The sequence below is a fragment of the Vicia villosa genome, unplaced genomic scaffold (genome assembly GCF_029867415.1).
Source record: "Vicia villosa cultivar HV-30 ecotype Madison, WI unplaced genomic scaffold, Vvil1.0 ctg.000025F_1_1, whole genome shotgun sequence".
NCBI lineage: Eukaryota > Viridiplantae > Streptophyta > Magnoliopsida > Fabales > Fabaceae > Vicia > Vicia villosa.
In genome coordinates, this window is record NW_026704957.1 from 2,023,023 (window position 1) to 2,043,945 (window position 20,923).

At 31.4% G+C, this 20,923-nt stretch overlaps 1 protein-coding gene and 1 long non-coding RNA gene across 5 annotated transcripts; both read right to left on the reverse strand.

Moving 5' to 3' along the window:
- Nucleotides 1–7,906: 7,906 nt before the first annotated feature.
- Nucleotides 7,907–13,204, reverse strand: LOC131622164 (uncharacterized). 4 transcript variants are annotated; one of them, XR_009289774.1, is made up of 13 exons: nt 12,460–13,204; nt 12,194–12,280; nt 11,977–12,036; nt 11,719–11,852; nt 11,415–11,471; nt 11,168–11,321; nt 10,960–11,065; nt 10,689–10,852; nt 10,518–10,574; nt 9,651–10,423; nt 8,922–9,542; nt 8,507–8,566; nt 7,907–8,402 (listed from the first exon to the last, which is right to left on the reverse strand). It is a non-coding gene; the product is annotated as an uncharacterized LOC131622164 (long non-coding RNA). The 4 variants fall into 4 exon arrangements; XR_009289772.1 differs by lacking the exon at nt 10,518–10,574 and having other exon boundaries at nt 9,651–10,459; XR_009289773.1 differs by lacking the exons at nt 10,518–10,574; nt 11,719–11,852 and having other exon boundaries at nt 9,651–10,459.
- A 4,205-nt stretch (nt 13,205–17,409) lies between these two features.
- On the reverse strand, nt 17,410–18,531 carry LOC131622187 (F-box/kelch-repeat protein At3g23880-like). The gene has a single exon (XM_058893212.1). The coding sequence runs from the start codon at nt 18,529–18,531 to the stop codon at nt 17,410–17,412; it is 1,122 nt and encodes a 373-aa protein (XP_058749195.1).
- Nucleotides 18,532–20,923: the final 2,392 nt, after the last annotated feature.

Sequence of the window (20,923 nt, forward strand, 5' to 3'; positions counted from 1 at the left end):
TTTTACATCGACCCCTTTTTCCTTTGTCTTTTTTTTTCCTTCATGTATTACTCTCAAAAGGTATGTTTTTTCCCCTCTTTTATTGTTCTTTCTTTCATGTCTTCTTCTTGTATTCTTAACATATTTTTGGTTGTGTTCTTTGGTTTTTGTAGTGTTCCGGTGAAAGGAGTGGCTGAGGAGGGATGGTTACATGATGGTTGTGTTCTTTCATGTTTAAAGTGGTTTTCGACGGTTTTTGGTTGTAAATCAGGAAAGAAGTAGTGTGGTTGGTGTTTGTTGGAAAGAGAAGGAAGAATAAAGGCGAGTTACAGATCCAACATAACTGTATTTTCATATTCATGGAATGTTTGTAATGTTCTTTTCATAGTCGCCTTGTGTTTGTTGTAGGTTACAGATCCAACAACATAACTGTATATTCATATTTTTTGTGTAAAACTTGTGTTTTCTATTTCCATTTGTTATTTGATTTCATCAAGTTTTAAAAGCATTACTATCTTCAGAAATGTTTTATAAGATATGGTTTGCAAAGCTTCATGTTCATGTCGGGCTGAAAACGTTTTATTATTGACAACCGTTTTCAGAGACAAAAACTGTGTAGGGAGTTAAACTGCAAAACTTATCATTTTTATTTTTGTATGTTTTGTGCTTTCATAATTTTTTATAAGCTTTTTGCTCGACTAAAACGTTTTTCAGGTTTGGTTTGCAATGTTTCATGTTCATGTTTGTTTTGAAAACCATGTTTATAATCGTGTTCAATTTATGTTTTTCCATGCTTGGTTGCTTTTTTGAGTACCCTATAGGGATTCAGATTTAATTGGAACATCAATTGCCTTCTTCAGTAGAAAACAAATTACTAAGAACATACCCCATGTATGTCTAACAACAAAAGCTTTTTGGAAAATTCTATGCAGATTGCTTTAACAATTTTGGCGCTTACAGCTACCTGTAATGTGTAGTGTTTAAATTATTCAATTTGGTCCTCATAACATGCATATGTAGAACTGTGATATGGAGATTGGAGACCTTGTGGTTAGTTTCTAATTGCATTGCCTTGCTCTAAATTTTTATCAGGTTGAAATGATTCTGCAAGCCCATGAATATGAAATGGGTAAGTAATATATGTATACAGATAGGCAAATAATTTATTTGCATGTAGATTTTGAATTCATATTACAAAAGCAATATAAATATATGCTTTTGCAACACTTAGTATCTTTAATGACTGTACCGTTCCTTGTGGCAGGGCATGGAAAAGTATTAGATGAGTTTTTCATTTCTCCTGCAGGTAGAGTTGAAACTTATCTTATATAGATGAAATGTGTCATACCCCAAAATTTGCCCATCACATTTTCATACTCAAGCTCATTTGAATATCAAAGGCTCAAGACTTGACTGAATGCGCACTCTCCTAAACAACAACTCCACAACTAGGGTTTTGCTTCTCTCCAAGTAAAATCAACTTCTGATGCCTCAAGTGGACTCCATGGCTTATCATATTCTTCAAAGGATCCTCATGCCAAATTTCAAGCCCTGATTCATAAGATTGCTCATTCAACTGCTCAAATGGTCAACAGTCTATCAGTTTTACCTAAAAGTCAATTGTGGTCAAAATAAAATCAAAATTCTTGATTTTTGATCAACATCAATATTTTTAAGTAACATTCATCATTTGATCAAGGGTTGATCATGATTCATCAAGGAAAGTTCAGAAATCAACAAAACCTAAAGTTTCTACAATTAGGGTTTTAGACTAAAAGTCAACCTAACTTTGACTAACCATATCTCCCACATGGTTCATCATAAATTTCCCAACCAAAGGTCATTCTCAAGGAAATTCAATTCTCTACAACTTTTATGTTGGGCCCAAAGTCAAGACATTCACCATTTGTGAGATAAGAGCCAAAATATTACAAGTCATTCCAAAAGTCAACAAAAAGAGACTTTTTCTCAAAGCATGGTGCATGTAAATGTAAAACTCAATTGATATGAAACCAAGAGGTTCATTTAGAAGACACTCTAAGCTTTCTAAAAAGTCTAAGAATACTTCAAAGTGTTTAAATTTGAGCAAGATACAAGTCGTGCAAGTTTGGCATTTTTGAAGAATTGCATGAAGAGAAATATTTAGAAAAGTCCAATTTTTTCTAAATGGGCCTAGGTTTTTGTGATCCAAACTTGTTCTTAAGATTTTCCATGACCTCCAAGACCAATTTCACGCCTCCTTCTATTTTATTTAATTTATTTTGGAAATTATTCATTTAAATCCAATTTTAATTAAAATAAAATACTAAAAATCAAATTAATTGATGCAAGGAATATGGGCTTGTCATTTAGATGTCTTGAGGTCCAAGTAGGTTATAACAAGATGGCCAATTCACGTGAGAGTGAAATATGTGAAGGATTGAGAAATTTTGGAAAGTTTGAATTTTGATTTTTCAATCAAATATTTTCCATTGAATGCAATATATTTCTTTAAAGTTTATAACCCTAAGGGAGATCTATTATATAAGCAGAGACGACAGACGAAAAGAAAAAAAAAGGGCTAGCCTCCATCCATGACATGGACAAAGTTTCCAAAAGGTTGCAAGCTTAGGGCACAAAGAAAAATCAATTCTTGGACCATTCTCATTCCATTCCAATGATAGACTCATCATCCTGAGACCTCAACAAACACCTTTAACTTCATTTATTACAATACAACCTACAGTACACAACCAAAATAGATTTTTTTTCTATGTGAAAAACCAAATATCACAATAAGTCAATCAATTTCTTAGACCAATAACATGGATTAAAAAGATTTTGTAGAAAAAATAACAAAAAAATTTCTAAAATTACAGGCTCTTTAAACAACCTGGAATTTCTTTAGGTCTCAATGGTGTAGAACAAACAATCTGGAATTCCTTCAGATGCTTATGTGAATCCTCACATGCAGGACCGCTAAACCTTGTCAACAAATGTATTAAACTAGATTTCAATTCAAAAGGAACAACAACATCAGCATATTCAGTACATAAACTATTACAACTAACATTAGGAGCAGCTAGCTGCCTTAGTGTTCTTTGATAAGCCATGTTATCAAAAGAAAGTTCAGAATCGATCAAGCAATGCGGAAAAAATGCAAAAATGCCAACAATGTCCTTATTAGGCAGAAATAAATCGCATGAAACAATATGATTAAAATAAATTTTAATAAAAATAAAAAAACACAAAATTTAATCTAATCAAATGAAATAAAAATTTTAAGAATATTTTTGAAATTTTTCTAAACTATAAAAACAGTAAATAGTTCATTAAAAAATAGAAAAACGATGAATTTGGGAAATTGAGGGCGAAATCCCTTAACTCTTTTAGAGTAAGGGAGTCATAATCGCACAATTTTTCAGCTCCCAGGGCACAAAACAAATATTCAATCAGGCACAAACTTTCAAAAAAATCGGGTTTTTTGGGCCCGATAGAGCGTCCGGACGCGAAACCGCAGAAAATTCAGAAAAACAAAAAAACAATACCTAAAACTATACTATTGGCTAAATAGACAAGAATCCACAACAACGACGCCAATTTGATCCGTTGTCGCACACGAAAAAAACGTGTAATTTTGAAATATAGTTACGATAACGACAACTCGAGTATCGTATCTCAAGGATTCTTGTACAATTTTTAACCAATTGAAAACGATTATAGGGGATTTGTTTTGTTTAAGAAAACATAGAAAATGAGTGATTATCAAATAAGCTAAAACGACTAATCTGCTGATTTTGGTTCCGACTTATTGTCATACCACAAATTTGTCCACCATGTTTCAAAAAGTCATATAATCTTAAAATGGGGTTCTTTAAAAATATTTGATTTATTTACATTTTTGGATTTTAAATTTCTTTGGTTTATTTACAATAGCATTTTAGGTTTTTAATTTCTTTGGTTTATTTACACTAACATCTTGAGTTTTTTAATTTCTATGGTTTATTTACAACAGACATCTTAGGTTTTTATAAATATTCATTTATAAGTCTATTTAAAAATATGATAGTTTACTTTTAAAAATTATTTGTATTTTAAAAATAGAAAAATCTTGCTCACCATCATATACTTTCAATTGGCTTTTCATTTCGAATAAATAAACATAGCACAATTGGTAAGGAAGCAGAGGTTGTATAATTTTTTAAAACACTTTCTTTCAAAACTTTCTTTTTCGCTACTACTTCTTCTTCCTCTTGGAGGTTTTGACAAACTTTTTCTCTACCTTTTATAAAAAAAAACCTATTTATTTATACATTTAAATTGTATGATTATTTTGTACCCAATTCTAAACCTTTTATAAAAAAAAACCTATTTATTTATACATTTAAATTGTATGATTATTTTGTACCCAATTTTTTTTGTATGATTATTTATTTATATAAACTAGTGTGATACCCGTGCGTTCGCACGAGTACCCGTCGTTTTCGCGCATTTGGATTGAGAAAAATAAAAGAAATTAGTAAAAGATTAAATTTGGGTTAAAATGGGAAAAGTTATAAAAATACTAATATTAAAAAATTTGAATATTAAAAATAAAAATTCATTAAAAAAATAAAGTTTATATTGTTTTAGATTGAATAATACATCTAAGGATGCATTAATTTAAGAAATGTAGAGGTTCCATTGATAAATAATATGGGTAAAGAAAATGTTGTGAATACAAGATCACACTCACAAAGATGTTTTTGATTCATGGCAAACTCAATAAGCATACAAGCGATAAGGCACAAGCAGAAGAACTCAAAGAAAAGCAAGCATTGGTCACTCATAACAGAGCAGGTTGACCTACTATGCATACAGGTCGACTCAACACAAGCAAAATAAGAGAAACTCAGAAAAACAGCAGTCAGGTCAACCTACTCCCAACACAGGTCGACCTAAAATGAAGAAATTTACATATCATTATGCTAGGTCGACCTACACAACAACTAGGTCGACCTAATCTGAGGAAATGTCCCCAAAACGCATCTGAAGTGGATTCTGGTCGACCTACTTCTTTAACAGGTCGACCTAACTGGGAACAAATGACATCCAAAGGATATGCAGCTCTGTTAGGTCGACCTAAGCACCACAAGAGGTCGACCTAACTGATCAAAAATGCCAAAATTTCTGTTCTTCTTGGCTCCAACTGATATGCACTCATATATACTATCAACTGTTCATCATCGCATTCAACACCAACGGCTGAAAGACACACAAAGGCTTCTCATCTTCGTTCTTCATCATCTCTAACACAATTACACATAATCATTCTTGCGTTGAGGGTTAGTGATGAGTTCGATAACATCCATGGAACGGAATTGAAGATTCCTAGTGGGTGAAGATTTGTGGGGTTTTTGGTGAATAAAATCTGCGGGTTTTGTCCTCCACGAAAGGTGGTTCTTGGGGGTTTTTATCAAGAGGTTTTCATCGAGGATTCGGCTGAGTGTGACGATTGAGGAACAAGGGTTCAAGCAATTCAAGACACTACAGAAAGGAATCAAAGTGAAACTCTTGGATCACCTTGATCTTGCTCAAGATTAAGGGGGAAGAAGATTCAAAGGATCGACATAATTGGTTTATCATTTATCGCTTTGTTATCTTCTTTGTATAAACTGCTTTCAACATTAATGAAAGATTTCCCAATTTCAATTTGGAATTGGGGGCAGACGTAGTTGTAGCGAGGACGATCGACGAACTGCCTAAACAAATATCGTGTTCTTGTCGCTTTTACCTTTTCATTTATATTCTGTTCATAATTGGTTATAATTGCAAAATTGATTAACGATTCAAGTGTTAAAATTGTGAATTAAGGTTCTGCATAAACATCACAATTCACCACATCTTGAATCATCATCAATTTGAACATTATCACCAAGTGTTTGTCTTTTTGCTTATTCCATTATTACTGCATTGCAAACCAAAGTTCGTCAATTTAGAAGTTAATTGATTTTCAACTGTGAAACGTATTGATTCGACATCATATCACTTCATCGTTAATCTCAATTATCTTGTGGTTTGTCACATATACGACCCTTGCAATAGCGGTCCGGAATAGACGCAAGTCGATTCAGAACCGCTTTCGCTCTAGCTCGAAATAATTCCGTAAAACTTCGTGAGATCTATTCACCCCCCCTCTAGATCCTCAGGCCAGCGTCTAACAAATGTATGGATTATAATTCATAAAATGAATGGGCTATTTATTGAAAGGCCCGTATAACCGAAGTTCTAATAAGAACCGGACTAAAGATGGGCTCATTTTGTTTTGTTTCGAATTTTCTGTTTGTTGGTGAGTACGACCATGGAGGGAGGTGTTCAACAGTGTCATGGTCAATTTTCTGAACGTCATGTTCCCGTTAATATTCAATATTTTGATCAATAACTTAATGTTCCCGTTAATATACAATATTTTGATCAGTAACTTCATGTTTTCTTTAATATTCAATATTTTGATCTGTAACTTCATGTTACTGTTATTATTCAATATTTTAATCAGTAATTTCATATTCCCGTTAATATTAATATATTGATCAGTAACTTCATGTTCCTGTTAATTTTCAATATTTTTATCAGTAATTTCATGTTCCCGTTAATATTCAATATTTTGATTAGTAACTTCATGTTTTCGCTAATATTAATATTTTGATTAGTAACTTCATGTTTATGTTAATATTCAATATTTTTATCAGTAACTTCATGTTCTCGTTATTAGTAAATTCATGTTTTCATTATTCAATATTTTGATCAGTAACTTCTTGTTCTCGCTAATATTAATATTTTTATCAGTAATTTTCTATTTCCGTTAATATTCATTATTTTGATCAGTAACTTCGTGTTTTCGTTAATATTCAAAATTTTCATCATTAACTTCATGTTTTCGTTAATATACAGTCACTTGATCAGTAACATGTTCCCGTTATTTTTTAAAAATAAATTAAAAAAAACTTATATTAAAAATATTAAAAGAAAATAAAACAAATAGGTATGTTGATAAGAGTCAATTTGTTGAATATTTTACATTATTACTGTATGTGAAGTTCTATTCAAAATGTCATTTTTTCAGCATGACCCAAAACATACATTTCATGCCGCCAAAATAGATTGAATTATTCATATATGATCATGATGCTAGACTTAAGTGGTGAATCTCAAAAGCATGCTATGGATCAATGTGTTGTATAGACATGTAGAGTAATTTTCTTCAAATAGAAAATTGAACTAATTATATGAAAATGTTTTTTATATTTGATCTCTGCCTATAATTGAACTAATTAGTCTGAAATAATTTTTAATAATATTTTATTCTTTTAATGAAAAACTATTAATACTCTATAATACTTCAACTTAAGTTTTTATGAACTTCTTAAATAATAATCTATAAATCGACTAAAATGATTGAGTCTCCTATGGTTCATGATAAGATTTTTATAATAAAATAAAATTTAAATTCGTATTAGTTAAGTTTTTCTAATAAAACTAATATAAAACAACATTGAATCAATTAATATCGCCACCATACAAACATGATAAAAACCAATGGATAAACATCAAACCAAACTACATGGCGGGTGAGATATGGTGGGTGAGATAGATGAAAATTTCATGCAAATGGGTTATGAGCAATTGAAAAAATTACATAATTATCCAAATAAAAAATTATTTAAATCCTTTAAGAAAATGATTTGCTTAAAGAAATCTCAACCTTGTGCTTCATAAGTTTTACAATAAAAACTTACTATTAACTATTATGTAAAACAAAAATGTTCAACATCCAGACAAATTAGGAGTATAACAAAAACGGCAGTAAAAAACGGCAGTCATTATTATTTACGAAAACAGTAAATATAATATAAATATAAATCATTTAAAAAACATAAACATATTTAAAAATATTGATTCACATCAGGTAGGCAGTCATGTTGTTAGTGACAACAACGGCGCACATAATAATATTCTCTCAACTCACCAATCAGTCTGTGGACTTCCACTGTCTCATACTCCAACCTTTTATTCTCTCTCAACTATCATCTCTCAACCTCTTTATAAACCTCTTCCCATAACATTCTTTCTCCCTCACCATACTACACATATCCTTCCCTTTTATTACAAATTCTTTCCACTCACTTAACTATACAGAAGTATTATATTTTGTTCTCTTATTCTCATACAGCCCCATGGACATGGACACATTCTCCCAACTTAGTGGTTTACCTTCACATCATGTTGGTTACACCGAAGGCGGTCAATTTGCTGAAGCAGTTCTCTCTGCATCATCATATAGAAACATAATTGTTGTTTACAGGAAAACCACAAACACACTTTGAACTTCTGAGTTAAAACTGGAGAAGCAAAAGGAGACTTATTTGAGTTCAAACGTCGACGTCGGTGACTTATCACACTTCAACCTGCATTAACAAATAATCATTTTGTTTGTATACTTTTGGTGATCTTTGATTGATTATAGATACGGAAGGGTAGTTTAAGAGCTTATATATGCCAAAAGGGATACCATGACTGTAACATCTACAGAACTCTCGAGTGCATATTTGGTAACGTCGTAACAGTTCTTCTGAATTGCAACATCTTAGTTAGAAAACCAATGAGCAACCAACAGAACAAAAGAAGCTAAGTAATGAGAATATGATATAACAAAATTGAACTCGCTTTTTTAATAGCATTGAAGTGTCTTCATCATATACGTGTCAGATATCATATACACACACATACACTATTAGAACAACATTATTGAATCGATGATAAAGGCATAATAATTTCATCTTTAGAGCTTGAAGGGACTATCATGAGAGCACCAGCTCTTAGGCAAGTATAAAGACTAAATAGAAGCATGAACTATACAGAGATCCTAACTATATAGTGAGCAAAAAGACTAAGTAGAAGCAACAGATGAAAATAATTTGACTTACTTTTAGCATGTCACATACTGCATTATGCTCTTTGATAAACAAAGCCTGCAAAAGGGAATAACCTGCCCATGTATTTCGAACATCACCCGACACGGGAATACCCTTCTCATCCTGCTCAAGAATTGAAGCCTTTTAAGATTACCAAGGGAAGATTATGTGAGACAATTGAGCTTCCGAAACCTACTGGATGCTGAAGGAATGAGGTATTCATTTGTTGGTTCATATAAGTGGAATTTGCAGAAAAACTTCCTAATATTGGGTGACATACGGAAGGAAGCATTAAATTATTGTGCCCTATTCTGAGCTGTAATAAATGATTGTTCGGATGATGTTGAAGGGAAATTCTAGGCTGTTTTGGAGGCCTTGGATTTGCAGTTGATTAATTAGGAGCAAAAGGGTTATGAGGTAGAGTGTTGGCTTGGCCTTCTTGAATGTAAGGTGTAAAGCAAGTCAGCAACTTGCTTTGAACCAATGTTTGCTGAGTCTGACTAAGGTGGCCTTCATTCATTAAGTCGGCAACTTGCTTTGAACCAATTTTTCCCATATTCCATCACTTTCTCTTTAGACAGAAAGAAGCAACAGTTCGTATATTCCCTACTGCATCATTCGCCACTTGGCTTGCTTCCTCATACAATTTTTGTTCAATGAAAACAATATCAGTATTCACAATTTCACAACATAAGGCTAAGTAAAAATGCTTCTAGAGACAATGCTAGTATTATAACAAACCTTTGCATCAGTGCTGAACCCTTTCAAGAACTTCACTTGCAAAAATCAATTTAGGGCAAGGAGAGGCACCATATCAAGGATTATAAGAGCAAGCTGCCAGCTAGCTACAAAAGCAGTTACCAAGCCAGCTATAGTTGTAGCAATATTTTCAACCAGTATGCCAAGTGCATCACCAATGAAAGCTCGAATCGAAGTTGCATCAGTAGAAAGCCTTGCACCAATTGCTCCACTTGAATGCTAAGCTTTATGGTTCAACTCTGCTACTTTACTCTTTTCTGCTTGCAACATTTCATCCCTGCTTTCTGCAACTTCCCTTAGATTCTCTAACTCTGATATTAAAGACATCAACTTGTTCTGAAGTATTTCTTTGTACTGGTGAACCTAAGCATCACTCTTCATATCAGGAGGTATATCATCCATCCCATCTAGAGATAAAATTGTGTCAACCCACATAAAGAACTCAACAATCTCATCCAGATTTCTCTGGTTTTTCAGTGGTGATGCATGAAGATCATCATTAGTGCATCGAGTAACCTCTTGCCTTAAGAAAGAAATTTCCGAATATTTTTCTTGCAATTGCGATTGAAGCTTTTCAATCACAGAAAGGAGATTTGCAGATAGGTGGTGAAGTTCAGCAAACTTGGTTACAATTATGGAAAGCCTTTTCATTGGTTTACCACGAGAATATTCAAGGTTCTCAACCTCTTGATTCTTTTGTTGAACAGCCTTTTCAATTTCTGCATTTTTCTTTGCCAGTTATTCCATTTGCATCTCTTCCTCATCAAGTGCATGCATTAAGGATTCAGTTTCTACAATAAATCATAAGTTACAGAAATAGTGTAAATTTTTGTTGATAAAATATATTACCAATACGGAGATCAAGCACATCAAGAAGATTTCCAAGCCAAGTAGTTATGTGATTGTCTTCAAAATTAATTCCAATGTTATTGACTTGTATAAGATTCATAAGTAGAAGAACTGAATAAACTTGCAGACTACTCATTGTTGAACAAAGTAAAAAGAAAAGCCAAGGCCTACCACGCCAAGTATAAGGGAGTTCAACAAAGGGTCGAACTTGTTACGCCTATCATACATCACTCGAGTTAAATAGTTTTGCACCTCCTTAGGCCATAGAGAATTTGCATCATCCCACATATTGTCGTTGACACGGTACTGGTATGCCTAGCATGGAGTCCAACATCCTACACAATACAGGCAGAGGTTGTAAATGCAAAACCGAGACGATAGAGCATCCTAACACAAAAATTAAAGCTAATTTTAATTTGTAACGTTAACGTAAATTCGCTACCTGAGAAGTACTGATTTGTGCAGGCATTGTTGATTGATTTCCAGGAAATATGGCCCTGACCTCGAAAGACCGAAATCAACAACCTTTGCCAAGCTTGCATCAAAACCTACAGCATCAAAACAGCAGAGATGCAGTCTAAGCCAAACTTGCATCATTTCATGAGCCAGGTAGAAGACAATTCAACAATTCAACCCAAATTTCAACGTACCGGACAATTCAACATAATACTACATTAAGTTTGGAATATCATTATTAGAACTCAGAAGACTAATCCAACCACTGTTGATTGTATCACAGAGATTTGCATTGCAAATTTTACTGATTTTCCTTTTCCCGCTCCAATTTCTTTCGTCACCCGCACCCTGATAATTAGGTGACCAGCTGATCGAGCTCAACTTTAATTGACCAATAAAAAGCTGTAGTTTATGTTTCATAAAGCATTAAAAATAGCCTACCCGGTACCGACAAAGAAGGCAAGGTGAATCATCATTTTCCATCCATTGATAGTCATACTGCAAAACCAATTACATCCACCACATTCCTCATACACTAATAAATATAAAACATGTAAATCAAACCCAAAATATATTATCAATTTCAATGAAGCCACAAAAAATAAGAACTTTCTTTGATCTGCTATGTCAGACTGCCGCAGTTCTGCAGTGAAGGGTATTGTTTGTTGATATAAAATTTTTCAAAACTAAAGGGACAAACCAAACTTAATAAATATTCAAAGCATACATGTCCAAAAAGACGCACCGAAGAACCTATACAAACATGTGAAACTGTTGTGGAACTGCCCCTGAGTAAATCGCAATTGAAACATATGATTTAGGGACTGCCATAACAAAGGTGGAGTGCGCGTAAGCTCTATCGACACGCTTCACATCTTTCTACACAGCAAGAATTTAAAATATTTATCTATATTTTAAAAAAATATTCCTTTTGCAGGCTGCAAATATATTGTAATAATCAATCATAGTATGTTTGATTCCAAAGGCACGAAAGAGATATTACCGCTTTGAAGACTTTGAAGGGCCACTTTTGAATGCAGGGAATCCAGTGAGTGTTCCATTTCTAAACAGCAAATATAAAGCAACCATAAGAAAGCTTCGAATAACATCTACTACAAATACAAGGTTGACAGTGAATTGAAATCAAATCCAAACCTAGAAAGACCTAAAAATGAGATTAGTGAAATTGGGAACTACATAGTGAATGAAAAAGAGAGTACCTAGGTGAGTAAACGTTGATAGAGAATTTCTCAGTGCCATTAGGGGGATGCATGGGAGGAAGATAGGGGTTCTTTAACCATAGCTGCCTGTGAAATTAAATTCTCAGCTACAAGATTCTAATGGTTTTCAATTCTCATAAAACAAACACCCTATAGTATTACATAGAAAAAATACTGAACAGTGTGAAACTTATTAATCGGTAAACCAAATTGACCCTTCTGAAATTAACGAAAGATTAAGACCTTATAACGTTTAAATTTCAAACCTTTATCAAAGTGGTTGTTCTACTTGAAGAATTATCCACAATCACTCTGCAAAAAAAAAACAAACATGAAATTCAATTAAGTTCCAAACAACAACAATAGAAGATTCATAATTCATCATTAGGGTTTATGTGAAGGAATCAAAATTTTTAAGGGGAATGTTTCAAATCATGGGTCTAATCTTTACTACAAATCACAATTATACTTTGGTTCACAGTAAAGAGAATCTGATTCACAATTTTCACTGCAGCAGAATACAGAACCAAAACCCTAAAATTTCATCATCATCATCATCATCATGTATACAAATTTTCCAAAAACTATGAGAAGAAAGAAAAAGAACTTAGTTCATATTCAGTAAATGGGATACAACACTAACGTTCATGAAACCCTATTTTATCATCATCTTCCTCATATTTTACACAAACCCTTCAGAAAATATTGAGAGAAGAAGAGAGATTAGAGAACTCAAAACACGAAAAACAAAGAAAGATCTCACCGATTTGCTGTGACTTTAAGCGTCACCAACATCATCATCAATTTCTCAACCGTAACCCTTAGCAACAACCATCAACAGTTAAAAATCAACATCACGATATCATCAGCAAACGTGTTCATCATCACCATCAACATCATATTCATCTGCACAAAAATCAAAAGGAGAACGATATCAGAGAAATAGAGACAAAAGAAAGAGGAAGAGGAAGAGTAAGAGAGAGGTAGAGGAAGAGAGACAACAGTTTTTCAAAATAGAAGCAACCCTAGGCATATAAAGTAGAAGAGAGAAAATGAAACGTGAAGTGAGCAGAACATAGAATTACAACCAAGGCATCCACGTGGCTGAAGCAGAAAGCAAAGGGGCAAATAAGTACTTTCCAGAGCATAAAACTTTCTTATATTGTAGATTGATTATCTTCTACCTATATACATTAAAATGTGTGATTCTCCTATCAACTCATACATGAAAAACACGATACACTATTTTATTTATAATAATAAACTATTGTGTTCGCGTTTATGAATATATAATTGTTTTTTATGTGGTTCTCATATTTAATATTTAATTATACTTTAGTTAATACATTACTAAACTTTTTATAAAGTTTTTATACTGTAAACTAATAATAGAATAATTGTGTACATATTTTTCTTTAAAATATCACCACTCTTAATTACCAAAAATAATTTCTTCATATTTTTAAAGAAATTTCTCATACTTTTTTTTAATTATTTTATAAAATATTAAATTCTAACACTTAAATTAAATGATGAAATTGATAAAATTTTAAATAAAATACGTATGAAAACTCAAAATATGTTTAATAAATTTTAAAAAAAATGAATAATGAGTATATAATAATTTGATTGTTAATAAAAAAAATTAAACAATTTTTTCTTAAAAAAATATTTAGATTTAGAGAAAACTTATCAATTTCATTTTTTACTTTAATTTTTTTAATTTAGAACGTAACTAATATGCGGTCATTAATAAATATTTGCTTTTATTTTCTTTGTTATATAATGTTTTTTAATATAATTTTATACTATATTTAAAAAATTATAAATTCTAAAGCATATTTTAAGTGAATTGAATATAATTTTTATAAAAAAAATTGTGAAGATTGTTAAAAATTGAGAGTAAATAGTATTTTATTATAAATTCACACTTTTTTAAAAAAATATGTTTTTTGATAAATTTTTTTAAGAAATTCACATTTTTTTATTATTTACGTGAGTTTTTAGAAAAAATTTAGAAAAAGATTTAATTTAATAAGTTAAAATTTATCTATTATCAAAGTGTGTCAACTATTTTAAGTATGAATCAAACATTAATAAAGACGGTAACTATTAGTATAATATATTTGTGTTTTTTTTTAGGAGAGATTAAATTGGACCAATAAATTATATATTTTTTAATCTGTTACATTATTTTAATTTAATGGTTATAAATTACCATAGGTAATGATTGACACATTCTTTAAAAAAATATTGTTGTCCAACTTTTGGTAATAAATAAATGACATTTAATCAAATTATAATATATTCCTAGTAAAATAAAATGATTTCCACTCAATTTTTTTTATCAACTCACATAATTCCTCGTATAGTTTTATAAAAAAATTAGAGTGATGACCCATTTTGGTCCCTCACAAATATTACACGAGTCAAATTAGTCCCTCACAAAAAAATTGACCTGACTTAATCCCTTATAAAATTTAACCGGATTATATTAGTTCTTCTGCTAATATTTTTCTCAAATTGGTTTTTTCCTACTTCTAAACCAGTTCTTTTCATACTTTAAAACCATGACTGGACTAACACGTTGGATTTTTTTTTATTTTTTATTTTTTAAATACTTAATTATTTTTTATTTCATTTTTAAACATTTATCAATGAATAATATCAAAAAAGCCAAAATTATTTCTTATAAAGTATATTTTAAATAAGTAATTTTCATGATTTCTACTAATATTAACAAATTTTATACATAAATTTTTATCTATGAGGTCTCAAATCCAAGTCCCTTCAAGTTAAATGATTTTCACTTTACAACTAAACAAATCAATTTCTATCGTTAACAAAGTGACTATCATTTACAACAAGAAAAATCAATTTCTATTATTAGTAAAATGACTATTATTTACAACAAGACAAATCAATTTCTATTGTTAGTAAAGTGACTATCATTTACAACTAGATAAATAAATTTCTATTGTTAATAAAATGATTATCATTTACAACTAGACAAATCAATTTCTACGGTTAGTAAAGTGACTATCAATAACAACTAGACAAATCAATTTCTATTGTTAGTAAAGTGACTATCATTTACAAATAGACAAATCAATTTCTATTTTATTAAATTGACTGTCATTTAATCTGAAGAGACTTAGGTTCGAGATCATATTGATACAAATTTTGTATTTTTTATTTTAAATTTAGAATTGTTTAAGATTAACCACATAGGTCTGAGTTCAACTCCTTATAAGAAACAATTTTTGCTTTTTTATATTATTAATTTATAATTGTTTAAAAATGAAATTAAAAATAAAAATTTTAAAAATGAAAATAAAATAAAATTCAACGTGGCAATCCAGTCACAGTTTAAAACTAGGAAAAAACCGGTTTGAAAAAATATTAACAGAAGGACTTATATGATCCGGTTAAATTTTATAAGGGATTAAATTGGGTCTATTTTATTGTAAAGGACTAATTTGACTCGTGTAATATTTGTGAGGGACCAAAATGGGTCTTCACTCAAAAAATTATTATAATTATTTAAAAAAAATCATGATTCTTAATAATAAAAATACATTACGTTAGTAGGTGTAATAGTGTGAAATTATGATATTTCAATATGATATCAGTGAAATGAAATCTCCTTCGTCAAGTGATTCCTCCATGGCCATCATAGTCACTTTTTCTTTCCACTACTTTTTTGGATCTTCAAATCTTCTTTCCTTGTATTGATTAAGCAAATAGATTAAACCATAACCTCATAGTGTAAATAGATTAAGCAAAGATATGTAGAAGAGGAAAAACCCTAAAAAACCTATATGACATACTCATATCAAACCACAAATCTACTTTGAAGAACGATGACAGTTTCACGGAGCTTCAAAACCTAAAACAAAAATAATCAATTTGAATTGAAATGATAATGATGAAAAAAATAAGGCAATTTATACCAATGATGGATGATGAACCAATTTCATGGAAATGATGGCAAAATTTTCATTCATTTGGAATACAAACAGTTACATGAATAATGGAAGAAGTTGGAAGAACAAAAATCAGAAACAGATAATGGAATAATAAATAATCGTGGTTACAAAAGTGATTGCAAATAAAGGGAAAGACGAATGGAATGAAGACACATCAACAAAGGAAAGAAAAGAGAAATGAAACTAAGACACGTGTTATTATTTGGGAGAACCAACGTGAGTTGCTGTGAAAATAGTAGAATCAATTTTCTTATATTGTAGATAATAGATCGTAAATACAAACATTTATAATATTGATACTCCTCATTCTTTTATTAATAATTAATTTGTATACTATTTTAGAAGTTAATAATTAATTTGTATACTCTGCCAATTGATGCAACTTTTAAGAGAAAAGCTTTAAACATAGATGAAAATTGTATTGCTTCAAGATGGACACTTAAAGGAGCAATCTTTTAATGATTAAATAATTCAAGTTCAACTAAATTAACAACCTTCCAAAATTCAAAAAGGCACTAAATAAGTTTGATGGCAATTGTTTAGAATTTGATCTTAATAAGCATCTTTAAAATTGAAAACATCCAATAAATTAAAGATATGAAGTTTGAAGAGCTTATCTTAATTGCGGTTTCTACGTTAAGTTGAAAAATATCTATTTAATTGGTACTTTTTTTCGAAGTTGAATATCTCTTAAATATTCCCCCTTTCGTAATTTTTTTTGCGATCAAATTTCAAATTATAATATTTTAGTAAATATTTCCCGCTTTCCTAATTTTTATTGCGAGCAAACTTATGCAAAAAGAAAATGGTTAAAAGCTACTGAAATATTTAGCAGTGAATTCCAGCAAATGCTTTCCAAAAAAAAATCAAGACGACCATAAATATCTTATGCAATAAGAGTCCTAAAACTAAAGAAAATGGAGTTCCAGTAAAGCTATTTCTCCTCCCGTTCTTTCTTCCTACCATCTGTAAGAGACCATCAAAAATGCAGCTTAAAATTGAGTTGTACTCCTAAAGATTAAAAAACGAGTCATATCACAGAAATAAATAAAAAAACACAGTAATACAATAAAACAAAGGAAAAGAAAATTATATGTAAAGTCAGAATTCTCACAAACATCTGTAATTATGAAATGCCAAGGATTTTAAAACAACATAAACTAACCAAAGTTAACAATAGACATTAACATAAATTTTAATGTGTAAATAATTGAAGAAAAACTTACTTTAATAAGGAGAAACCAAGCTTTCAACATAATCATAGGGAAACATCCACTCCACGTTGCTCAATCTAGTTTTTTCTATTCTATTATCACTCCAATTATATATAATCACTTCCAATCCACGACGACGATTTGCTAGTATTAGTGCGATGCCATTCTCGTAAGGGCACAATGGGGCCATAAAATATCTATATTTAATACCAATATTCAAATCCTGATAGCTTATTTTAAGAAATAGAGTCCAAGACTTTTCAATTCCTAACTCCTTCATCTTCCATATAATAAAATGGGTTTTCTGTGTATGGTGACAAAAACAAAGTGAGTCCTCTAACACAGAAATAGTTGGCAAATGAAGTGGAACTTCAACAAATTCTTGAGGGGGAAGCAACTCCTGATATGTGTCTGTACCTAAATTCACCGAGATAATCACAATATGTTGAGCAATATCTCGGGCCAAAAAGTTAATAGTGTCATTCAAATACATATCATGATTGAAAATACAACGTTTTCCGGGAGCAATTTTCCAATGGTCTAAAGGAACAACATGAAACAGTTGAATAAGTTTCCAAACATTACCCCCATAACTAAATATTTCGAATTTGTTCGGACCCATATACAAAATCTTATAAGTATCAGTTGAATTATGGTAACCAAATGAAAACCTAGAAAACCTGAGATAGTCACATATATGTGTGTGAGAATTCGAATGTTGTCCAAAGGAAACAGAAAATGCGTTGGTGGCTGGGTTCCATAATTGAAACAAAGTGTTTTGAAAATCCGTAAATGTAAAAACTCTGAAACATAGCAATCCATTACAGGAACCAATGAGTTGGTAGCGGGTGTCGGCACCGAGTGAGAAGTCTTGTCCGGTGGAATCTAGTATGGAAGGAGTGTTTAGTAAAGTTTTGAGGGGATAGGGTTGCATACAAGAGTCCTTAAACAAGCACAAGATTTGTGTAAGATTCCTGTCTTTTGTGGAACGTTGAAGGTGTAGTTTGATGAATTTGGGATCGGAGATGATGGTGTTCCATGCTTTGCTCACGCATCTCAGTTGCATCAAAAATTTAACCGGAAGGTATGATAGGACTTGTAGGATGACATCTTCCGGGAGGAATAGGGGCGACATTATTAAATCGTCGTTGAATATCCGTGACTTGGCTTGTGGGGGATTCATGAGAACTTGCTTAGCGTTGAAACTGGAATTGAAATAGATTATAATGCTGAAACTGTAATTGGAAACCCTAATAAATTATATATTTTAATTTTAATGTATTTATAAAATTTAACATAAATTTATATCATAGGAAACGAAACATAAACCATATATAAATAGAAACAAAAGTTTACTCAAGGAACAAAAAGCATATAACAATAAATTCAACAAAAGTGGAAGTCGAAACAACAATCAAAAGAAAAGAGCTAAATAATAGCCCAATCGCAAAAAAAAGGAGGAAAAACAAGCCAAGTTCTATCATGTAACCTCGAGCACAATAAGGGCGGATTCCAAAAAATTTATTGGTTGGGAGAAAAAAACAAAACAGTGTTAATATTTTTACTAAAGAAAAATATTACAATTAAATTCAATTAATTATAATTACTTTTTTTCCTCCAGGTTTCTATATTCTAAAACTAATTTTAAAAAACTAAAATATAATTTTGATTGATTGTATTTATAAAGTTAATTTATGCTGTCAATCCACTATCTTTAAACTCCTATTATAAATAATGGATAATGATATTTGTCGCGAATAGGGGTGTGCATGGTTGGTTATTTTTAAAAACCAAACCATAATCATTATTTATAACCATAACCACATTTTAATCAAAACTGGTTATAAAACCGGTTATAAAATTGGTTATGATTAAATAACCGGTTTTTAAAAAAAATCCAGTTTTGAAAATTATTTTTTCCGAAAAATAGTTTTTTTCGAAAAAATAATAATATTTTGAGAATTAAAATATTTGGATTTGGATAATAACCGGATTATAACCGAATCCAAAATAATTTAACCGGTTAATAACCATTTAATTATATCCGGATTATATGAATGGATAACCAAACCATTAATAACTAAACCGGTTAATAACCATTCAGTTATATCCGGATATTTAAAAGTGGTTTAGGTTTGGTTATGGATTTGGACATCAAAACCGAATATTTTGCACAGCCCTAGTCGCGAGGCAATTTGCTCACGAAAGCATCACGACAAATTATACGTGTATAAATGGTGGGACTTTTTTATTGTTATCATATCATGTATTTAATAAATAGCATTATGTGTATATATATGGTGGGACCTTTTTATTTTAATCAAAACATTGTTTCAATAAATGACACAATCCAAAGGTTATGGTTTATTCGTGATGCTTTCGTGAATTTTATTTGAAAATTTCTTCACCCACCTCCTAACCTTCTTGCCCACCCCTGGTGAATTTACCACAATACCCCTTGTTTCGGAAGTTCATTTCCGAAACTGTACTTTTTTTCTTAAAAAAGGTGTTTTCGGAAATGTATCTCCGAAAACGTGTTTTTTTTAATATAAAATATTGATTTCGGAGATGCATCTCCGAAATAAAGTTACTTTTCAGAAAATGTGGTGTTTCGGAAGTTCATCTCCGAACGCACCCCCCTTGGAGAATTCGGAAATGAACCTCCGAAAATATGTCTGGACAGAATAAAATGAAAAACAACAACAATTCGCTTTATTTAATCGGGTGAAGATTACAACGATAATATTACATAAAATTAAAGTTACATATTGTTGAACACGGGTAGGTGGGGATGAGAGAGTGGTGGGGAGAAAAAAAGGCTTCCAAATTTCAAAAGGTTTTTTTATTCTTTTAATAAAAATACGTACTACTGTAAGTAACAAATGACGGAGGAGGTGTAACCGGGAACGGAACATATGACGGAGGAGGTGTAACCGGGAACGGAACATATGACGGAGGAGGTGGATGTCCGGAGGAAGAAGAACCGGAGGTACGTCCACCGCGAGACAAAGGAGCCAATCAATGTAAGCTATAGTTTATCATTATCATCAGGGGACGTCATTACAAAAAATTGGGAAAAAAATCTTATTATTTTTAATCTTGATTTTTTAGAAATGACGTCCCCAGATGATAATGATAAACTATAGCTTACATTGATTGGCTCCTTTGTCTCGCGGTGGACGTACCTCCGGTTCTTCTTCCTCCGAACATCCACCTCCTCCGTCATATGTTCCGACCCCGGTTACCACTTCCAAAAACTAACATGATAAATCCAATACAAAAACACTGTGCGATACAATCCGAAATCAGAACAAAACAAAACAAAACACGTCAAACAAAACAAAAACATGTTATTCTGCCCGACGAGCGTTACAAAATACACATCAAACAAAATAAAAACACGTTATTCTTCCCGACGAGCGAACTCCTCCGAATGAAGATAATTATACCAATCCTCATCCCACTCAGTATCAGAACCATCAGTGTTGATCACGCCTGAAGGCTGAGCCTGCACGTCCGAGCCATGG